Source organism: Carassius auratus, chromosome 13 (genome assembly GCF_003368295.1).
Source record: "Carassius auratus strain Wakin chromosome 13, ASM336829v1, whole genome shotgun sequence".
NCBI classification, from domain to species: Eukaryota; Metazoa; Chordata; class Actinopteri; order Cypriniformes; family Cyprinidae; genus Carassius; species Carassius auratus.
The window spans coordinates 1,260,998-1,283,138 of NC_039255.1; the positions used below are offsets into that span (position 1 = coordinate 1,260,998).

Genomic DNA, 22,141 nt, shown 5'->3' on the forward strand with positions numbered 1-22,141 from the left:
TCAGAATGCTCTTCATGACCGGATGGATGTCGTAGAGAAGGTGACGTCACTGAACCAGCTCAGTATCATCAGATCTCCATCAGCGTTTAATCAGCCCAGAGTCTGTCTTAAGGCAATTTGAAGAAAGTCATGCGTCATGTGACCTCTGCTAATGCCAGCGTGTCCTTTACGGCTGATCACGTGTCTCGTCTCTCACTCCTGGAGAGCTCTCTGATTATTTCAGCATTAATCAAACGCTTCTGTTTACTTCTCAACCTTATTTGATCATTAATTTCTCCTTAGTTTTTTCCAGTCTCATCTATGGAAGCTTGTTCATAATTTATCTCATCATTCTGACATTATTCCTCTAAATTCTGTGTTTTTTTCTTAGACAAATTTGTGCCTTTTTTCTTCAAAATTTTGAGTTTACTTTTCCACTAAATTCAGTTTACTTATTGAAAATTTGTGGCTTTTTTCTCTAAATTCTAAGTTTACATCTTGCAAATTTGTGACTTTTTCCTCTAAATTTTTAATAAACTTATTGCTCATTTTTTACCATTTGCATCTAAATTCTGAGTTTATATCTTACAAATTTGTGACTTTTTTTGAGATTACACATTGCATGTTTGATGTAAATTTTAAGTTTAGCCCTTGCAAATAAATTCTGAGTTTACTTTATGCAAATTAGTTTTTTATATCTTGCAAATTTTAGACTTTTGTACCTCTAAATGGAAAGTTTACGTCTTGCAAATTTGCAACTTTTTGATCTACATTCTATGTTTAGATCTTGCAAATGTGTAACATTTCCCTCTAAATTCTGAGTTTACATTTTAAGAGTTTACATTTTACATGATTTTTTTATATAAATTCTAAGTTTGCCCCTTGCATTAAAAAAAAAAAAAAAAAATATATATATATATATATATATATATATATATATATATATATATATATATATATATATATATATATATATATATATATATATATATATATTTTAGATTATATCTTCCAAATATGTGACTTTTTCTGTCTACATTTTGAGTTTACACTGTAAATTTGTCTCTTTTCTCTTTTTAGTTAACTTCTTGCAAATTTGTTACTATTTTTCCTTTAAATTTTGAGTTTACACTGAAAATTTTTGGTTCTTTTCCCCTATAAATTGTGTTTATATCTTGCAAAATTTTAAGTTTTCCCCTTTAAATTCTAAGTTGACATCCTGCACATTTGTGACATTTTCCCCTCTAAACTTTGAGTTTACACTTGCAATATTTTGTTTACTTTTTGGGGTGAAAAATGTAGTTTACATTTTACTAATTAATAACTTTTTCCTTTATAAATTCTTAGTTTACATCTTACAATTTTGTGAACATTTGTTACATTGTTCCTTCTAAATTCTAAATGTAAACTTACAAATTTGTGACTTTTTTTTCTCTAAATTGTGAGGTTACATCTTACAATTTTTAATACTATTTTTCCTCTAAATTCTGAATTTACCTCTTGCTAATTTGTCTATTCCCTCTAAATTCTAAATGTACATCCTGCAAATTTGTGTCATTTTAGGGAGGACTTTTCCTCCCTAAACTCTGTTTACACTTGCATTTTTTTTATTTTCCTAAATGCAAATCTATAACTTTTTCACAAAAAAAGTGAAATTTTTCCTTCTAAATTCCGTTTACACTTGCAAATTTGTGACTTTTCCCCTCTAAATTGTGAATGAAGAACTTACAAATTTGTGACTTTTTTCCTTTAAATTTTGAGTTTATATCTTGCAAATATGTGACTCTTTTCCTTCAAATTTTGAGTATAGATCTTGCAAATTTGTGACTTTTTCTTTTAAAATTTTAGTTTAGACTTTTTTTCTATAAATTTTGAGTTAAAATATTGCACATTTTTGACTTTTTTCTTCTGAATTTAGATTTTTCTTCTTCTTCAGACTTTTTTGTTACCATAAATTCTATAAATCTATACTTTAAATCTTGCAAATTTAAGACTTTTTTCCTCTAACTTTTGAATTTGAATCTTGCAAATTTAAGACTTTTTCCTCTAAATTTTGAGTTTAGATCTTGCAAATGTAAGACTTTTTTTCTAAATTTTGAGTTTGAATCTTGCAAATGTAAGACTTTTTCCCTCTAAATTTTGAGTTTGAATATTGCAAATTTAAGACTTTTTTCCTCTAAATTTTGAGTTTGAATCTTGCAAATGTAAGACTTTTTCCTCTAAATTTTGAGTTTAAATCTTGCAAATGTAAGACTTTTTCCTCTAAATTTTGAGTTTAGATCTTGCAAATGTAACTTTTTTCCTCTAAATTTTGAGTTTGAATCTTGCAAATGTAAGACTTTTTTCCTCTAAATTTTGAGTTTAGATCTTGCAAATGTAAGACTTTTTTTTATAAATTTTGAGTTTGAATCTTGCAAATGTAAGACTTTTCCTCTAAATTTTGAGTTTAAATATTGCAAATGTAAGACTTTTTCCTCTAAATTTTGAGTTTGAATCTTGCAAATGTAAGACTTTTTCCTCTAACTTTTGAGTTTGAATCTTGCAAATTTAAGACTTTTTCCTCTAAATTTTGAGTTTAAATATTGCAAATGTAAGACTTTTTCCTCAAAAATTTGAGTTTAAATATTGCAAATGTAAGACTTTTTCCTCTAAATTTTGAGTTTAGATCTTGCAAATGTAAGACTTTTTTCCTCTAAATTTTGAGGTTGAATCTTGCAAATGTAAGACTTTTTTCCTCTAAATTTTGAGGTTGAATCTTGCAAATTTAAGACTTTTTCCTCTAAATTTTTCAGTTTAGATCTTGCAAACGTAATACTTTTTCCTCTAAATTTTCAGTTTAGTTTGGAGATGTAAGACTTTTTCCTCTAAATTTTGAGTTTAGATCTTGCAAACGTAAGACTTTTTCCTCTGAATTTTCAGTTTAGATCTTGCAAAGGTAAGACATTTTCCTCTAAATTTTCAGTTTAAATCTTGCCAATGTAAGACTTTTTCCTCTAAATTTTGAGTTTAAATCTTGCAAATGTAAGACTTTTTTCCTCTAAATTTTGAGGTTGAATCTTGCAAATGTAAGACTTTTTTCCTCTAAATTTTGAGGTTGAATCTTGCAAATTTAAGACTTTTTCCTCTAAATTTTTCAGTTTAGATCTTGCAAACGTAATACTTTTTCCTCTAAATTTTCAGTTTAGTTTGGAGATGTAAGACTTTTTCCTCTAAATTTTGAGTTTAGATCTTGCAAACGTAAGACTTTTTCCTCTGAATTTTCAGTTTAGATCTTGCAAAGGTAAGACATTTTCCTCTAAATTTTCAGTTTAAATCTTGCCAATGTAAGACTTTTTCCTCTAAATTTTGAGTTTAAATCTTGCAAATGTAAGACTTTTTCCTCTATATTTTTAGTTTAAATCTTGCAAATGTAAGACTTTTTCCTCTAAATTTTGAGTTTAAATCTTGCCAATGTAAGACTTTTTCCTCTAAATTTTCAGTTTAAATCTTGCCAATGTAAGACTTTTTCCTCTAAATTTTGAGTTTAAATCTTGCAAATGTAAGACTTTTTCTAAATTCTGACTTTACCTCTTTTAAGTATTTGTTTTTTTCCCTCAAAATTTTGAATTTGTCTTGTTTTTTTTTTTTTTTCTGTCCTCTAAATTCTTGGTTTACATCTTGCAAATGTTTTAGTTTTTGGTCCTCTAAATTCTAATTTTCTCTCTAAGAATTCTTTGTTTTATACTTCACTTTTCACAAAAAGTCAAAATCTATTTATTTATTTTAATGATATGGTGGTCATCAGCAAATCTATTTTTTTCTTCCGTCACTATTCCGTGACTGTTTTATCTAAATGACATGAAGTGTAGAATGCTTCATTGGTCATAATGAGTGTGTCAATTTAGCATTTTTCACTGTAGACGCTTATATGTGTGTATCTTTATTGTCCACTCTCATGGTTGTGTGTTTGGTCAGCGGGTGGAGGACTCTCTTCAGAAGCTGGAGGCGGAGCTGGCTCTTCTGCTGGATGCTGTGGAGGCCCCTGAGTGGAGCCCCCTGCTGGACAAACCACTAATTGACATACTGGACGAGCCGCCGGCTCCTGACTCGTGAGAACATGATGATCATCAGAAGTGTGTGTGAATCTTACAGACAGTCAAATCAAACACATCTGACTCATATTTACTGTATAATTGTTATATTATTTTCATGACAACTGAACACAGAGAATGCAGCAGTTCTTTGCCTTTTTGACACCAATCCCCTCACTGTCCACAGCAGCATTCACAGGCCGCCCCGTGTAGGTTATGTTTAATCTCATTCAACAGCTGTCAAGACTTCTATATAATCCTTTTTTTATTTATGAAATAAATTGTCCAGAGATTAATATTAATAACTAAAATAAAAGTTTCAGGTTTACAGAAGCTTTAAGAGGTGAATGTCCTTAAGGTTATTTTTAGGTTTTTTAAGGTTAAGATTTTTCCATTTTATTTAGTGGAGAAGTATACTTTTTTTTCAAATAGTACTTTACCAAATTTATAAAAAATAGTGTCTGTGCAGCATGAACATACATTTCTAGAGATTTTCTACAAGACTTGTCATGAAAATAACATCTCAATGCTAAAAACAAAAAGTAATAATGAGTGATTTTCTTAATGAAAAATATAATTTCTTAATTTTTTCTTAATTTTGATTCCAGGGTTGAATATGATCCAGACATTTCTTCACAAGATCACATGCAACAATAACGGGACAGAGCGGATCATTCAGATTCATTCTGATCCTATAATGGGTCAAAACAGGGTTTATTTTTAAGCTTTTCACAGTAAAAATTTAATTAATCATTTATACCATTTTACTGCATGTCAGTGGTTTATTCCAGCGTTTGTTTAGAACTGTATTATAACTGATGATTTAAGGAACCACTGATGAGAGCTGATGATCTTCACTTGATCAATCATTGTATGCATGTGAATGTACAAAAACACATAACATTGTTACAGTGTACATGATTTTATCAGGGTTCTTTTTACTTCATTAAATCCAGTTTGCCTGTTCAGACTCCCAGCATGCATTGCTCATGTGCGGTCGCTTTTGTTGTTAGTTAGTTTTAGTTTAATTTGTTTTGTTGTGTTCAGAGTTTGTATTTTTGTTTTAATACACTGCATCTCACTAGTCTCTCTATGCTAGAATAACTGTCATAAAATCATTTTCACATTATGAACTGACTGATTCATGTTGTCATGAATATGCGCTGACTTGGAATGTGTTAATAAACTAAATAAAAAATAACCGATTTTTGACATCCAACCTAAACTGTGTCCCAATTAATGTACCAAACACTATTGAAATAAAATAATAATCTTTTTTTTGTTTTTTTTTGTTTTCATCTTAATGCCCAAGGCTCGAGTTTTTAAATGTGGGGAAAAAATTAGGAAAAATTGTGTCTTAGATCCTTCTTGAGTAGAAGTCTGAAGTTTTCTCTCTTTTAAATTTTTTCAATAAAATTTTTTTTTTTTTCTCATTAAAAAATTTCTCTACTTTTTTAATCCCTTTTTTCCTAAAAAAAAACTTTTTTTTATGTCTTGAAAATGTTTTTAAAGGGAGAAAAAAATTAAGGGGAGCATACTTAAGAGAAGTTTTCTAATAAGAAACTTAAAGGGCAAAAAATTTGAACAAGTTTTTTGAACAGAAAAGGTTTTAAAGACAAAAAAATTGGGAGAAAAAAATTCTGAGGAAGAAAATCACAAGTTAAACTCACATCAAAACATGCTTTGATACACATGGATTTATTTTTATTTATTTTTTTTCACGTTGTGGTCCAGGCCTAAAGTATTTTTATAATAAAGTTTGCACTGATCTCATGTACCTGAACAAATAGGTTCAGAAACTCAAAAGCTGGAATGACTGACTTTCTGGAGGATTTGTGGTGAAATGTGTCTTTCTTCTGTATGTTTGCGTCGCGTTCAGCAGCAGATGGTGTGAATCTGAGCAGATGGAAGGAGAACATGTTTATATAGAAGCAGGAAACACAAACACCTTGTTGCTTTGCTGACATTTTCAACCTCATATGATCGAGACACACACACACTTCAGTTTAACTAATAAATACACACACACAAACACAATTTCCATACAGTAAAAAAAAATAAAAAATAAAAAAAATAATACAACTAATCAATAAAAATTATTTTAGTAAAATAACACTGGATGTAACTTTAAAGTGTTATGGATAAATTTGCAATGTAAAAATCTGAACAAAAAACATGTTAAATATATACAGTATATGTTTTTTATAAATATTTTTTTAAATAAATAAATATATTGTATTTTCAAAATATATATTTGAAAATATATTTATAAAAAAAAATAAACCATTATGTATTTGATTGGTGGAGAAATAAGAGGCACAAGAACATATTCATTCTTTATTCATATTTTAATGATCGTCAAAATCTATGGGTTGCCAAAATATTCAAGAGTATCTATGTATACGTACAGTATCATGCCGTCCACATTACAATGGAAAACTAGGTTAAAGTCAGAAGTCATGTGATGTGAAACCAGATTGAGCATTCACACCACAGACTGACTTCAGATTAAACATTCCAGGAGTTCACTTACTACAATAAATGCTTCTTTACAAATGTTCTTGTGTTTCTATGAGCTTTACGCGCTAAACACACACACACACACACACACACACACACACGCACACGCAGGCACTCGTTTAGATTAGAAATGGCTATGCAAATGGTACAAAAGCTTTGGCGTTTTTGCCCACAAGTTGTGCCTGCACACTTGAGAGAGATTTTAAACAAGACGTTGCTTCATAAAACCTCTCAGTATCGTATCGTCTATATTTAAACTCGCTAATGTCAGCACATCCACATAAAACTGTGGAAAATACTCAGGCTTTTCACTATGTACATGTTTACATGATGAAGCGGTGAGTTTACGGTAGTGATTCGCTACACGTGTGCCGACGTCACTTACTGAATTAATGCTACGCTAAAGACACACACACGCACACACACACACACACACGTACACACACGCACACACACACACACACACAGAGAGAGAGAGAGAGCTATAAATCAATCTTAATCTGGCGTCCTATAGAGATTCATAAGCAGCAGAGATGAAGGATCGGCGTCTCATCAAACCTTCACTGCGTTTAAGAGTCTAACAGTCAGAAAAGAGTTTGGCAACATGTGAGAGCAGGGCAGGAAGGGTTAAAGCAGCGACAAACAGAGAGAAATATACTATCATCATCATCATCATCATCCTGGCTAATAGCGTGCCCTTAAACACGCCAAAATTAAAGATTGTGTCTATCTTACACTACCACTCAAAATAATTATTTTCTGTTCGTGCATTTATTTGATCAAAAATGCAGTAAAAATTGTGAAATATTATTCTAGTGTAAATCATCTGTTTTCTGTGTGAATCTGTGTTAAAGTGTAATGTATTTCTGTGATGCACAGCTGTATTTTCAGCATCATTCCTCTTCAGTGTCACATGAGTTTAAAATAAATCAAAGTTCAGAAGAACAGCATTTATTTGAAATAGAACATCTTTATAATGCCACTTTTGATCAATGTTACGCATCCTTGATGAAAGAAAGGATTAATATCTTTAAAAACATTTTTTTTTGAATGATAGTGTATCATAGTTTCCACAGAAATATCGAGCAGCACAACTGTGTTCAACATTAATAATAATCAGAAATGTTTCTTGAGCAGTAAATCATCATATTATTCTGATTTCTGAAGATCATGTGACACTGAAGACTGGAGGAATGATGCTGAAAATACAGCGGAGCATCACAGAAATACATTACACTTTAACACAGATTCACACAGAAAACAGATGTTTTACATTAAAGTAATATTTCAATATTTTTTTACTGTATTTTTGATCAAATAAATGCAGCACTGGTTAGCACGGATGTCACTGCAGAAATGGTCATGTGATGTCCTCATGTACAATTAAACCGATTCATCTCACTGTAAACAGATCAGTCCAAGGAAAACAAAACAAACGACTCTCTAGATCTGATTCGACAGAGGATTTTCTGCTTTAAAGTGCTGGAGGAAGTCAAACATCTCAAACAACACCCACAACTTAATCTTGATCCATTTTACAGAAAACAAGACTTCATATCTGATATATTTTTGCTTCTCCAAATTTATCTTGATTTACGAATCGTCTGACATTTGTATTGGAAAACAACACACAAAAATAAATACCCCATAAACAATCCATGAAATACTTCTTAGAGGAAGAACAGCATCTGCTTCATTTCTAATACTTAAGTTAATACTTTAAGATCATATATTTTTAATAACAAATATTAGTCCAGCAATCTGACTTCGAGCAGCACATGAAAGCAGGAAACTCTGTCCTGAACTCAAGAGGCACCAGATGCTTCCATGATCCATAAGAAGTCACACATGTAAACATACAAACACAATTAAGTCAGTTATCAGTTGCTCATCAAGCAGCTTGATGTGTGTGGATTCATCATGAAGATCTCCATCGTCTGGCGGGTTTCATGTGGCGTCGTCATACTCAAGCGAACAGTCTTACATTGTAGAATTGCCTCTAAATCTCTATTTTACATCATGCTGAAGAGTTACGTTGCATAGAAGTTCAAACTTACTCTAGGAGCGACAGAGACGAAAGAAGCCATGCGGCTCACTCACGGCTCGGATCACGAGGGCTTTTAAAGGCGCGGTGAGCAGCTCCGAGACAGCAGGGGGCGCTAGCAGCTTCCTGGAGATGAGCAGACCGAGCCACACATGCTCAGTTTGGAGGCCTCTGGTTCGGCCTCGGGTTCGGCCTCCGTCTCTTCGTCCTCCGTTCCTCCCTCGGCCTCGTCTCCATCTCCGTCTCCGTCTGGATCGGCGTCTCCATCTGCTCCCATACAGCCCTCCTCCTGCCGACGCTTCGACCTGAACCACAGCACAGGAACAAGCAAGAGATCTTCAGGAAGTCAAGTTTGAGACGGATGGTCAGTGAAATGATGCCTTCTAGTGATGACAGAATGATTGTTTTCAGGAGCTGAACACACAAACGTCTCTGTAAAATTGTATCAATAAATAGGAAACTCTACAAGCCTAGATAAAATGTCAAATGCAAAGTCTGTATCGACAGTTAATTTTATTTTTATTTGCTGTAAAACCAAGTTGCATGGTGCAAGAAACACAGTACTGCACAATTAAACAATGCAAGGATAAAGTCTTTCTACAAAATGTTATGGAGTTAAAAAATCTTGTTCAGGTATTTTGCCATGCATCTTGCTCCAAACAAAAGTGATTTGAAGTCACAGATAGGCCTTCTCAACTCTTAAATATGAACTTGCATCATGAACAAGCAACGAGAGCATCCCAAAAAAGATACTTTTTATGATGGATGGATGCGCTTTATTGGACTTCATTTGGACTGTTGAACAGAAACACCCATTCACTGCCATTATACACCTTGGAAGAGCCAGGACTCCATTTGGATTCGTCTGAAAGAAGAAACTAATACACACTATGCTAAATGCTAATGCTAATTTTCATTTTTGGGTGAACTAACCCTTTAAGTATATTAAAAAGGCACTGTATCTTTGGTAATTTGGCATTTTTCTTTCTTTAAACTGTGTATTATATTGACTGTAAACTAAAATTAACAGTTTGTACAAACATGGTGTGTTCAAATCACTTTGGTCAGAACAAGATTGTGATGCATTTTGTAGATTTTTTTAAATCTATAAAATAATGAATAAAAAGTGTGCATGGGTGTGTTTTTTTTTTTTTTTTTTGGATTTTATTCAATATATGTACGTGCTGTAAATTGAATCATATATATTCTATAATAATTTTAAAACATTTTTGCATTTTGTACATGCGACAGATTGAATACAAAAAAGACCATTAATACAGACTTTGGATTTAAAATGTAAAATGTTTTGTCTGCAACTCGGAAAAACCCAGAGAAAATCCACAGTTTCTCCACCTTGGCTTTATGGTGGTGTTCATGTTAATATGTTCTTTCTGACAGATTCATGAATAATGTGGCAGATATGAAGATAAAGGTAATAAAGGTAAAATTAAAGGTCAATTTAAGACTTTACGAAGACCTTTTTAAGAGCAAGAAAGAGAAGAACTGAAGGAAACACAATAGATCAACATGTGCTCTAAATGTAAATGTCAAAATGAGGCAAAATGAGCTGAATTAGAAACACTTCAAAGATTAAAAATACAACTTCACACCATTCTTTTTTTTAAATTAATTTTGCAAAAAGAAAAAGCATTGCCCAAGGCTTGAATAGTTCTGCTCTAAAATGCTAAAATGCACTGCAATGAATCTGTATTTTGTCTTGTTTTAGCTCAAATGTCTACAGATTGACAGACGTACTGTTTTCTGTGGAATTGATCAAAATGAAGTGAGTTTATGATTAAAACAGGAAGAAATGGGCTCTTAATTTTCTCAATGACAGATATTTATATCTTTAATCATAAACTCATTTCATTTAAAGATGTTTAGATATTTGTTCTGGAAAATAAGAGGATAAATACTGAGATATAACATTTTTGTAGTGTGTGCAACATTTAATATTTGAGACTTTTTGCTCTGATTTAAGAGCTTTTAAAGACAAATTAAGAACTTTTTGAGACCTGCAGAAACCTTATTATATGCAGCTAGTTATAAATATTATAACCTAACAATATTATCATTTTAATAATGCTAATATTTATTTTTAATTTTATACAGTTTTACAAATAAGGATTCCCCAAAAGAAGGAAAGAAAAATTTTGTTCTGAATACAATTTAATCTCCAAAATAGGTCTAAGAATGAAAAACTAGCAATGAATTCAATCATAAATGTGAAATTAAAATGAATATATTTGTGATAAAATAAAATGCATACTAACAAGATAAAATAGTTTGTGTGTTCATCTGCATATGTCATGGTGCATGTGTTAAATTACTGAAATCTCAGGGTGGATTCAAAGAAATGCATGAATTTAGAGGAATTCCGCTGATGGAAACTAAAACAAAACCCGAGTGTTTCTAGTCTCACTTTTCACGGTTGAAAATCATGAACTCTTGCTGGACGACTTCAAGGCACTCCTGAAGATAGTCGTTCTCCTGAGAGAAAAACAAAGAAAGGACTGGTTAATCAGCTCTAGCTAGCCTTCAGACGGCAGGAACACACCAGAAATAGCCTCCGTACATCAGGAGGAGCTCCAGCACTGAGAGCTTCATAATTTAATCATCCAGGTCATAATGCTGCACTTCCTGCATCTACAGACCACAGACGCTCGTCTTCAGGCCTCTCCAGCTGATTCACGCTGATCTGATTAAAAACACGCTTTGTAATCACCCAAACACACGGAAAATATCTGCTGAGAGGAGGTGTGTGTGGAGGACGTCAGTCAGGCTCAATATAATAAAGCCTGAGGGATAAACACAATCAATGTGTCGGCCTTTAGGTCTTCAGACCGTCGCCCGAGACGCAGAGCTCAGGGATTACTCACAAATGTCACACAACTGTAAGAGTGAAATGTAATTTCTGAGACCTGTGTGTGTGTGTGTGTTTGTGTGTGTCAGTTTCACCCACAGACTGAGAATCCTTGCTGTTGTCTCTCGATCTGTTTTTTGCCAGTCGCTTCTTCTTCTTATGAAGAGGACGGGACTCCAGGATCATCTCCTCCAGTTCAAAGGTGGGATCGCAGTGCAGACGACCCTTCTGTTTGAGAAGAACAGAAACGAGGGAGCGTTACAGAGAAACGACTGAAAGAACACATCTGGTGTGTGTCTATGTGTGTGTGTGTGTGTGTGAGAGAGAGCTCAATCTCACATTGGGAACAAAGCCGGGCTCCATCTTCTTCTCATAAACGTCGTCCCAGTTGACATCGGAGAGGTAGGGTGCCGTCTGCATTTGAGTCAGACTAGAGAAGCGATGCTCTGGGTTTACCGTCAATAACTACAGAAACACAAAACACAAACACACTTCAGTTCTCACTCACACACACACAACATCAGTGTGTACTCGTATTCAAAGAAGCGTTCACACCACACTCAACTACTGTAATGTGACATATTCCTGCGTTAACCAGGATATAAGGAGCAAAATTAACTCATTAGAGAACGTTCTCAGAACTTGGCATGGTTCTCTCAAAATCACGAACAAACGTTCTTCCAGTAACGTTAATAGAATGTTCATGTTCGTTTAATAATGTTCTTAAAGCATTGGCACAAAAACATTATTACACATCACTCATGGAACGTTAGGGTTAGGGTTTTTTAGAGAACATTCAAAAGTAACATTCCTCCAATATTTGATCAAATGGAATGTTCCATTAACCTTCACATGAACAAAAAAAGCTTTTAAAACATCTAAAAAAACTGGACGTTGAGAACACTCAGAAATAACGTTTTCATAACTTAAATGGAACGTTAGCGAAACATTCTTACAACGTATTTTTGTCAGCAGGGAAACGTCCTCTTTTCAAAGTCTGTTTGAGACTTTGATTGACAGTTATGCATTTTGCAGGCACTTTCATCCACTGCTACTCACAATAAAGGACCACATGCAATTCATCACACATTTCATATTTTTACTAAGATTTAAGATTTTTTTTTGGATTTACAGTTTGATTTCATAACTGATGAACATGCTTTTGATTTAAGCGATGAATCAGATTGACTCATTTGTGTCTATATGTCTATCAAATAACATCTGAGTTCTTAAATGAAATATAACAGAGAGCTGCTGAGCTGAAAGAGGAAGTTGGAAGCAGCACACTTCCTGTGGGTCCATCTGTTCATGCACACAGTATAATCTAATCAATGACTTTAATGTCTCACGTTGCTCCTCTGTTCTTCTGACATCCATCCTTCTCTCATATTATTTCTTCTCTCTCTCCAGCATTTTCTTCATTCATCTTATTTTATTATCTCTCCAGCTCATTATCATCTCCTCCTCTTTCTCTCGCTCATCACAATCTCTCCCCTGCATCATTACAGTGTTTTATTCTCTCTTTATTCATTCTGACTCCATCTGCATTCCAGTCTATTTTCATTTCTCTCTCTCTCTACATCTTCTGTCCATTTCATCCTCATTAATGCAGTTTCTCAAGGTAAAGGCTCTTCGGTCTACCCAAAACACCATAGCAACCACCCAAAACACCATAGCAACCACTCAGTAAAGCCCATTGTAAGGTGTTGGTGATGTTCTGTCCAGCTCACCTTCCTGAGCAGCGAGACCAGGTCTTTGTTCCAGGAGGAGCTGTACTGAACACTGACCGTACTGAACAACTGCAGCAGAGACTCCACCGAGTTACTGGCGTGGATGTCGTACGGCCTCTGACAGACACACAGACACAGAAATATGTTCAGGTCTTCACAGGTAACAAATTTACACCATAAAAACACTGTGGGAGAAATTGTTTTGAAATGTTTATAAAACACTAAAAGGTTTCTGTTCATGCTTGTAACTATTTAAAGGTTACAAAAATGTTTTATTACATTAGATTACATTATTTAATATTCTATTCTAAGAACATTACAGTTTTCTTGTTATAATTAGAACACTTTTTAACTCTTTCCCTGCCATTGACAGAATTGTCTGTGTCCGTGTTTTCACTGTTATACAGTAGGGGGCGCTATTACACATCTGAAAGAGTTCTGAATCACACAGAAGAAGAAGCACCAGAAACACGTGATCACACATGTAAGCAGATGCAAATGTAAAAAAGGAAATGCTCAAAACATCAACAGCCTAACATTAGTCTAAAAGGACTAAAATTTAATTTTTTCAGCTTTTTGTTCAAAATCACTTACCAACATTTAAGTGTTAATAAAAAAGAATGCATGAAGCTAGAATAAAAGTTATTTATTTGTTTGTTTAAAAACACTTTCCTTTCACATATTGCATGCTCATATTCTCATACAACAAAACATTCTGGGGGCCATGAAAGTTTTGTGAAAATGCTGGCGGCGACTGGTAACTTGTTTTAAAAATGCCAGCAGGGAAAGAGTTAAAGGTTACCAAAAAACACTTCTTAGAACATTCAAGTTCCGAGATTCTTGATCTCAGAACGATTTCTCTCAATGTTAAGAGAATTTATATCATTAAGTTATAAGAACATTCCATTAGCATTTCTTTAAGAGCTTTTTGTATGAACTTCTGGGAATCGCAGTTCTGGACATACATTACGCTGTCATCTGCCAACTATAGATAAAACAACAACACCACTCGTACCCAGCTTCGCAGAACCTCAAAGATCGTCACGCCCAGCGACCACCAGTCCACCTCAAAGGCATAACCGGTTCCCCCGCTCATGAACGACTGGAAGATCTCTGGAGCTGTTGGGAGAAAACTAGCGTTCAGACCATGATTATTATGGGATGTAATCTGTGCACTCGAGACAAGAGGAGACCGTCTGACTGGCAGTTTAATATTTTAGTTTAAAGTCATAGTTAGATCAGTGGTTCTCAGACTTATTTTTTAACATAGCTTAAATCGACTACAAAAACATGATTCAGAGTTCAAAAACAGGTTTTCACACACAAACTGTTTAAGAGTCAAAATATCAATTACTATATAATTTAAAATGTATAAAAATCTTACTATCTTACTGTATGAATTTTTTAGATTTTTAAAAGGAATATTAGCTTCTTATCGAGCCACCAGTTTAAATTTACAACTGCGTGTTTGTGTAAAACTATGGGTTGATTAATTCTGCATTGGTCAAAACAAAAACAGCAGACGGGTTGTTTCTTGAAAATGCGAATTCATTCTCTGTTCAATCATTCTCCAAGACCTCTTGAAATTACAAATTAAGATTTTTCTCATATCATTTAAGACTTTTTTTGGCCTTAAATTGTATACAACTAAATTTAAGAATTTAAAACTTCTTAAGGACCAACTAAAAACCTTTTTAATGCTGTTTTTGTCTTATTTTAAATCATACTGAGGCATTCTAGTGGATGCAGGACAATTGTTTGACAATTGACAATTGATGAAACAATAAAATATAAAAAATAACAGTGGTGTCAGTCTGTAAACAGCTGTCCAAAAAATCGAACAAGAAATCAGTGGAAAATGAGTGTAGAGTCTGTATCTGTGATGTAGATGATGTGGCGTGTCTTACCCATGTAAGGCTTTGTACCCGCTAACGCCGTGGCTCGTTCGCCGTCCTTGATTATGGTAGCGATGTTAAAGTCTGTTAGATGTGCGTGACCTGAAGAACGACAGAGTCGAGTGACAACCAGACAAGAAGTGGAGCTGAAGCTCAAACACACTGATGTGAGAACTACTAGAGCAATACAGCCCAATAATGCCCTCTTTCTGGAAAATCACAAATAGACTGAAGAGAACAGGACACAGTGACATGGACGTGTCACACACTCGTCTCCTTGAACCATTTCTGAGAGCTTCACACACACACACACACATCTCACCTTGCTCGTCCAGGAGGATGTTGTCCGGTTTGATGTCCCTGTGTGGAGAGATCATGACATCATCACGTCAGTTCACATGACATCAACAGCTCGTCTTTATTTACACGTCACGTCCTCTCCGGCGCTGACCACATCTTGCATCCTTGTGTGAGATCCTCATGTTTGGAAAGCTTCTGTGGCCTTCTTTTGTGTGAATGTTCAGTTCTCAGGAGGCACTCACACTTTCAACACACTCACTGACTAATTACACACACACACACACACATACACAAACACACACACACTATTTAAGAACAAAGCTCCGTCCAGCTAAAGCTGTGTTCTGATTCCCTCGCAGCTAATTAACAGCAAGCCGCTTCCCTGCTGTCATGATGATGCTGGGAGCATGATGGGATTAATTCACACAGAGCTGTGACACACACACACACACACACACACACACACAGAGCAGTAACATGATTACAACCCATCACATTCTTCAAGACATCTCCATCTACTGCATGCTTCAAGAGGAAACTCCATCATTCAGAGACACTTTCAGTCTCATCATTGCTGATTAGTGTCTCTCTGAATCAGTCGTGAGTGCTGTTAGTGTGTTGCCGTGTCATTGCTAGGGTGTTTGTGTGGTGTTATGGATGACTGCTAGGTGTTCATCTTAAACCAACAGCCCCCCTGAAGACACGGATCTGAGGAATCACTGACATCTGGAGCACAAACACCAGTATCCCTGCAGCATGAGCTCTGAACTATCCGTGTCTGTCAGATGTTTTCAGATGCTCTCCCCATTTCAGGAATCCTCCTCTTGGACTAATTTTACCTCGGTGACAGCGTGACATGGCACACTGTTGCTAGGAGACACTTCTGCCCAACTTAGCGCAACTAAATAATACTACAGACAGGAAACACTCCTTCAGAAACATACAGATACCTCCACCGCAGAGAAAACAATTTGACTGACTAATACACACACACACACACACACACACACAGCTATCAAAACCAGAGAGAGATTCAGTCCACTGCGTTCACTGTCAGTTCTGTTCTGGTGCATTTGTGACGGGGTCCAAACAAGACAACCACACATTTTATTTGGAACAGGATCCTCGTCTCCCAGAGGAGCCCTGCAGAACTAAACACGCAATTACACAACAAATCCCTGTGAGCAGACAGCACACACACACACACACACACACGCACACGTGCCTCTTTCTGAATAATACTAATAATACTAATGCTAATACTAAATAAGACTAATAATTATTTTACCATTCAGGAAGTCTTCACAAGGATGTTTAGTTACATTGAACTAATTTCTCCATCTGTCCAGTATAAACTGGTTACTTGAATTCAATAAAATCTAAAACTAATAATAATTCTAAAATAAACATTTAATATGTAAATATTAAAAAAGACAAAAGAACAAAAATTATACTTAATGTCTATATATATATATATATTTTTTTTTTTATAAGATGAACTAACATAACTAAATAAACTAAAACTGAATAAAAAACTACTCACAAAAACACAACATATTAAATAAAGTATAACTTAAAATGATTTTGAAATAAAAGCAACTAAATAATTTGAACAAAAATTTAATTAAATTAAATATAATAGTATTGTGTAAAAGAAAAATGAAAAAAGCATGACAAAATTATTAAAAATCAAATTAAAACTAAATTAAATATACAATAAAAACAATATTTTCAAATAATTATAAAACAACCAGCATATTTAATTAGACATGAATGAAAATGTAGCTCATACAGCAGATGGGGCAGCAGATCAGCCCCCCCCCCCCCCCCCACCCCCCCAATCCCACTCAAAATAATATAAAACTGAATATGTAAACACTCAAATATTTATTTTTGCCAAATAGCAATTTGTGGTTTTAAAAAAGTTAAGTTAATTAAGCCCTTGTGTAGCAATCCCAATGCTCTAAACAGTAATTAAACATCTACAAGTATATTTCCACTTGCTAGAGTGCTGCTGATGTTGTTAATGCTGACACACACCTGTGTATGATGTGCTGGCTCTGCAGGTAGTCGAGCGCCAGCGTCATCTCACACAGGTAGAGTTTGACAGCGTCCTCCGAGAACTGTACGTTCTGCTGCAGATGATAGCGCAGATCTCCTCCTAACAGCAGATCCACCACCATGAACATGTCCTCCTCGTCCTGGAACGAGTACCTGGAGCACAGGGTCACAGGTCAGAGGTCAGAGGTCGCAAACAAACAGGAAGTGACATCACACAGCTCACGTTTAACATGCAAATCCTTCTCCTAATGAACTGGAGTGTGTGTGTGTGTGATGGTGGCTTCGTCACAATTTAAGTTGTAGAGATGATCCTGACATTTTAATTCAAGTGTTTTCACTGTTTATATCAGCTTTCAATCATCTGTATGCAGAACGTCCGTCATGCGCTGAAGTTCGTGCACAAATGCTGTTAATAAAAAAATAAAATAAATGTTTTAAAAGGAAATGTTGCTTGAAATAAAATAAACGATATATAAAAATATATATAAATCATTCTCATATAGCTTGATGTACTAAAATAAATTTAAACAACGCTGACATCAGCAAACCGCTGAACCACACAACACCATACACGCTGTCTGCCATACTATAATAGTATATCAGTGCTACTAAAATAACACTGGTGGAGCATCACGAGTCATTCAGCTCACATGCTGATCACAGGAATGAAGTTTCCTTTTCACACTGAATATGTGCGAGTCCCTCGTTCTCATTATATACTCATGAGATGCTTCGAGAACTCTCTGAGCAGTGTGTGTGTGTCTCTCCAATCAGAGCACTCCAGAGCTCATTTCCTGTCTGAAAGAGGCCGCAGGTCTGAGAGCCAATCATCTCCGCATCTATTATAGATCTCACCGCTCTTCATTCAGTCTGACATAGACAGCATCATATTCAGTCAGACGGCTCATATTAAAGATCACAGGGTCAGTGGAGAGATGATGGATGCTTGAGGATATCAGGAGCCGCCGGAGCTGTATGATGAAGATCTTCAATGTGTCAGAACCGCAGAACAATCAGATTAAAGAGAGCATTTCACACAGAAATCACCATTTACGTCAGTCAAAACCTTCCCATGTTCCTATTTATCACCAGTGAATTATGGAGTGCCACAAGGATCTGTCCTAGGTCCTCTGCTATTTTCAATATACATGTAATACTTGGTAATATTATTAGAAAATTATAAGAAAATACGGGATTAGTTTCCACTGTTATACTCGTGATACTCAGCTTTATATCTCAACGAGACCAGATGAAACTACATTTCTAAATTATCTAAGATAACAGAGTGTGTTATAAATATTAAAGACTGGATGACCAATAATTTTCTCCTATTAAATTCGGATAAGACATATTACAAAATGCAGCAGCTAGAGTCCTTATCAGGTCAAGAAAATATGATCATATTACCCCAATTTTACAGTCTCTGCACTGGCTACCTATTAAGTTCCGTATCAGTTACAAATTATCATTACTTACCTATAAGGCCCTAAATGGTTTAGCTCCTGCGTACCTAACTAGCCTTCTACCACGCTACAACCCATCACGCACCCTAAGGTCACAAAACACTGGACTTTTGGTAGTTCCTAGGATAGCAAAGTCCACTAAAGGAGGTAGAGCTTTCTCACATTTGGCTCCCAAACTCTGGAATAGCCTTCCTGATAATGTTCAGGGTTCAGACACACTCTCTCTGTTTAAATCTAGATTAAAAACACATCTCTTGCTGGAACAGCAGCTATGCTAATGATGTCTCTATGTGTTTCTCTGTTTCTGCTGGATCTTCATCCCGTGGTAACTAGGATTTACACAAGCTCCAGTCTGGATCCAGAACACCTGAGAAGAGAGGATGCTGACTCTCAGAGGAACTCAGATGATGCTGACCCTGAATCAACAACAGAACTAACAAATATTGCTACAAGTGTGACTGCATCATATAGTAATTATTAATTAATCATGTTAATAATGTTCATCATCTGGCTGACTATACGTCTTGTATTAATGTTTTTGAAATATCCTGTCATATGTGCATAAACTGACAGTCACCACTGATAAGCTACTACTAAATATTGTAGAAACTTCATATTTTGCTTTGCAATGATTGTATCGTAAAAAGCGCTATAAAAAATAAACTTGAATTTAATTTAATTGAAAACCTGTATGAGCGACTGAGTTCTGGAAAAGAAGATATTTTGAAGAATACTGCGAACAAAACTAGAATAAAACCCCAGGACATTTCTCAAGATATCTTCTTTTGTGTTGCTAAAGAAGGAATGAGGGGAATAAATGATGGCAGGATGATTATATAAAGTAATTAATAAAAAAAATATTTAAAATATTTGAGCTCAAGAACCTGCTGGAACTGAAACAAACACACGAAAGAGTGTGTTTTTATACTGTGAGAAAATAAAAATCTGACAAGGTACCACTTATTTTCTGCCCAGGACATTATCTGTTTTTTATATTTACGTTTTAACTTTCCTAAGACAAAATGCAATGCAATGTAATGCTTACTTCAAAATATGAGTAAAACACATGTGAGAAAGCAGTACAGAACATTCCTTCATATTAACAGAACACTGTGTCCTATTTTTACAGAGTTTTCCTTGAGGGTAGGGCTCTTATTAGACAAAACTCTTTTTTTAGCAATCAGCAAATCTGACTCAAATTAGGTTTGTGAACAACAGAAACAGCATGCAAACCAATGTTTGCAGTATTATATTCTGGAGTACATTACAATTAAATCATCTTAATGCTGGATGTGTTTCAGGTTTTGTCTTCTCCAGATGTTCACTGATGGACTGGAGTGCTGTGGATTATTGTGATGTTTTTATCAGACTCTCATTCTGACGGCACCCATTCACTGCAGAGCATCCATTGATGAGTCACTGATGCAGTGCTGCATTTCTACAAACCTGATGAAGAAACAAACTCATTCTGATTTCAGGTGACCTGACGATGAGCACATTTCCAGCACATTCTCATTTTTGCTTGAACTGTTCCTTTAAGTTTTACACAGAGACAGGTGATAAAGCTTCAACAGGTCAATAGTTGAGAAGTGGGTTAAAAATGCAGCATGACAGTAAGAGAACAGGAGGCGTTCGGGAGCGACGGCCTTTATTTCTCTCCCACACCACAGCAGGAAGGTTAGCAGACTGGAAAGAGTCCGAGAGGCTGAAATAATCAGGCCATGATGACAAATGAGACGAGGGATGCAGAGAGAGAGAGAGAGAGGAACACATGAAGAGGAAAACAGAGGGAGTACAACATTTCCTCAAAAAAATTGCAGTGTCCCAGATATAACGGAGGACTTGTCTGCAATTCATGAGCAAATCGAGATGCTCACACACACACTGTGCTCGGTTCGTTCCTCAGAGTATTTCTCCTGAATGTCCCGCAGCCAACGCCTCACTGCTGGCCTTATTTCACAAGGTGCCTTCATAAGGAACGTCCCGAATGAACTTCACAAGTTTCCTGAGCTCTGAAGTTAAGGAAAGTTCCAGCAGAGCGGAGATGAGTGTCCTCTACAACAGAGATGCTCGACAGGATCAAGAGTCTCCACGTGAAGAGATCAAAGGAACGCCTGGAGCAAAACCTGAACTAGAAGAGAAGACAAGGAAGGAGGAACTCACCTAAAAATGTAGCACAAAAGTTGATATTTTGCGAAATGTTTTCGTTCACGTTGAAAGTCAATGGAGTCCAGGGCTGTCACTAGTGGGGTGAAAGGTCGTGATGATTAATCTCAACCAACCCCAAAGCCTGCGTAAAGAGATGCTCAGGCAGTTGACTGACCCCTCCTACTCCTCATAACGAAATCGTATTATTTGCACGTGTTTTTAAGCCTTGCCAATTTAAACGTTCAAAAGAGCTTATTCTAATAATATTTTTATTGTTATTTGTTTTTGATATACTGTATATTTGTATTTCTATCTATATATATTCTATTCTATTCTATATATTCTATATATATATATAATTCTTTTCTGAAAGAAGATTTAAAAAATTTACTTAATTTGATTTAGTTGCTAACACAACATTTTATTTATGTACTAAAATAACTAAAACTGAAAAAAAACATTTATAAGAATTTTTTTTTTAATTAAAATTAATAAAAGTAAGAAAAACAAACAAAATTACTAAAACAATAAACTAAATTCAAAATATTAATAATACTTTTTTTGTATATTTTATTCAGAAATATAATAGTTTCTCAGTGATGCTAAAATAACGTTGGTAAACACAATCATTCCAATGAAGTACTCTGAACTGAAACTGAAATAAAGCGTGCAGCTCGGATCATTTGAGGATTTGATGAGATCTCTGACTTGTGATTGGTTAGTCAGATGATTGTTCATGTGAGGTCTGCCCTCCGGAGCTGTGTTGTGTTAGACAGACAGTGTGTGTGTTAATGTGACGGAGCCGTGCTCCTGCTGCTTCATGACTCAGAGCGGGTAAAAGATACAGTAATTACAGCTTTCTACAGACGTGACATTTTAAAGACTTAGGGAGACTCTGTGCTTCCTGTGAGGAGGAGGAAGCCCTCTTTATTTCCCAGAGACGCGGCTCTTCAAAGCTCAGAGTGTGTTCAGGAGAGACACATGAAAGCTTCTTCTGAGAGAAAGAGAAAATCCTCTCTACTTCAAAAAAATAATTATATATATATATATATACACACTGTGTGTTGA

At 35.1% G+C, this 22,141-nt stretch overlaps 1 protein-coding gene and 1 long non-coding RNA gene across 2 annotated transcripts in view; one reads left to right on the forward strand and one right to left on the reverse strand.

Moving 5' to 3' along the window:
* Positions 1 to 3,949: 3,949 nt before the first annotated feature.
* LOC113112296 (uncharacterized) lies at positions 3,950 to 5,274 on the forward strand. Its single transcript, XR_003293414.1, has 3 exons — positions 3,950 to 4,091; positions 4,185 to 4,258; positions 4,658 to 5,274. It is a non-coding gene; the product is annotated as an uncharacterized LOC113112296 (long non-coding RNA).
* A 2,566-nt stretch (positions 5,275 to 7,840) lies between these two features.
* Positions 7,841 to 22,141, reverse strand: part of LOC113112297 (serine/threonine-protein kinase 32C-like) — a 48,380-nt gene continuing 34,079 nt past the window's right edge. The window contains exons 4-12 of the mRNA XM_026277729.1: positions 17,442 to 17,615; positions 15,424 to 15,461; positions 15,114 to 15,203; positions 14,222 to 14,325; positions 13,207 to 13,323; positions 11,816 to 11,941; positions 11,576 to 11,704; positions 11,036 to 11,103; positions 7,841 to 8,918 (exon numbers count right to left, since the gene is read on the reverse strand). Coding sequence (XP_026133514.1) covers positions 8,729 to 8,918; positions 11,036 to 11,103; positions 11,576 to 11,704; positions 11,816 to 11,941; positions 13,207 to 13,323; positions 14,222 to 14,325; positions 15,114 to 15,203; positions 15,424 to 15,461; positions 17,442 to 17,615 — 1,036 coding nt within the window. The 3' untranslated portion in view covers positions 7,841 to 8,728. The remainder of the gene's footprint in view (positions 8,919 to 11,035; positions 11,104 to 11,575; positions 11,705 to 11,815; positions 11,942 to 13,206; positions 13,324 to 14,221; positions 14,326 to 15,113; positions 15,204 to 15,423; positions 15,462 to 17,441; positions 17,616 to 22,141) is intronic.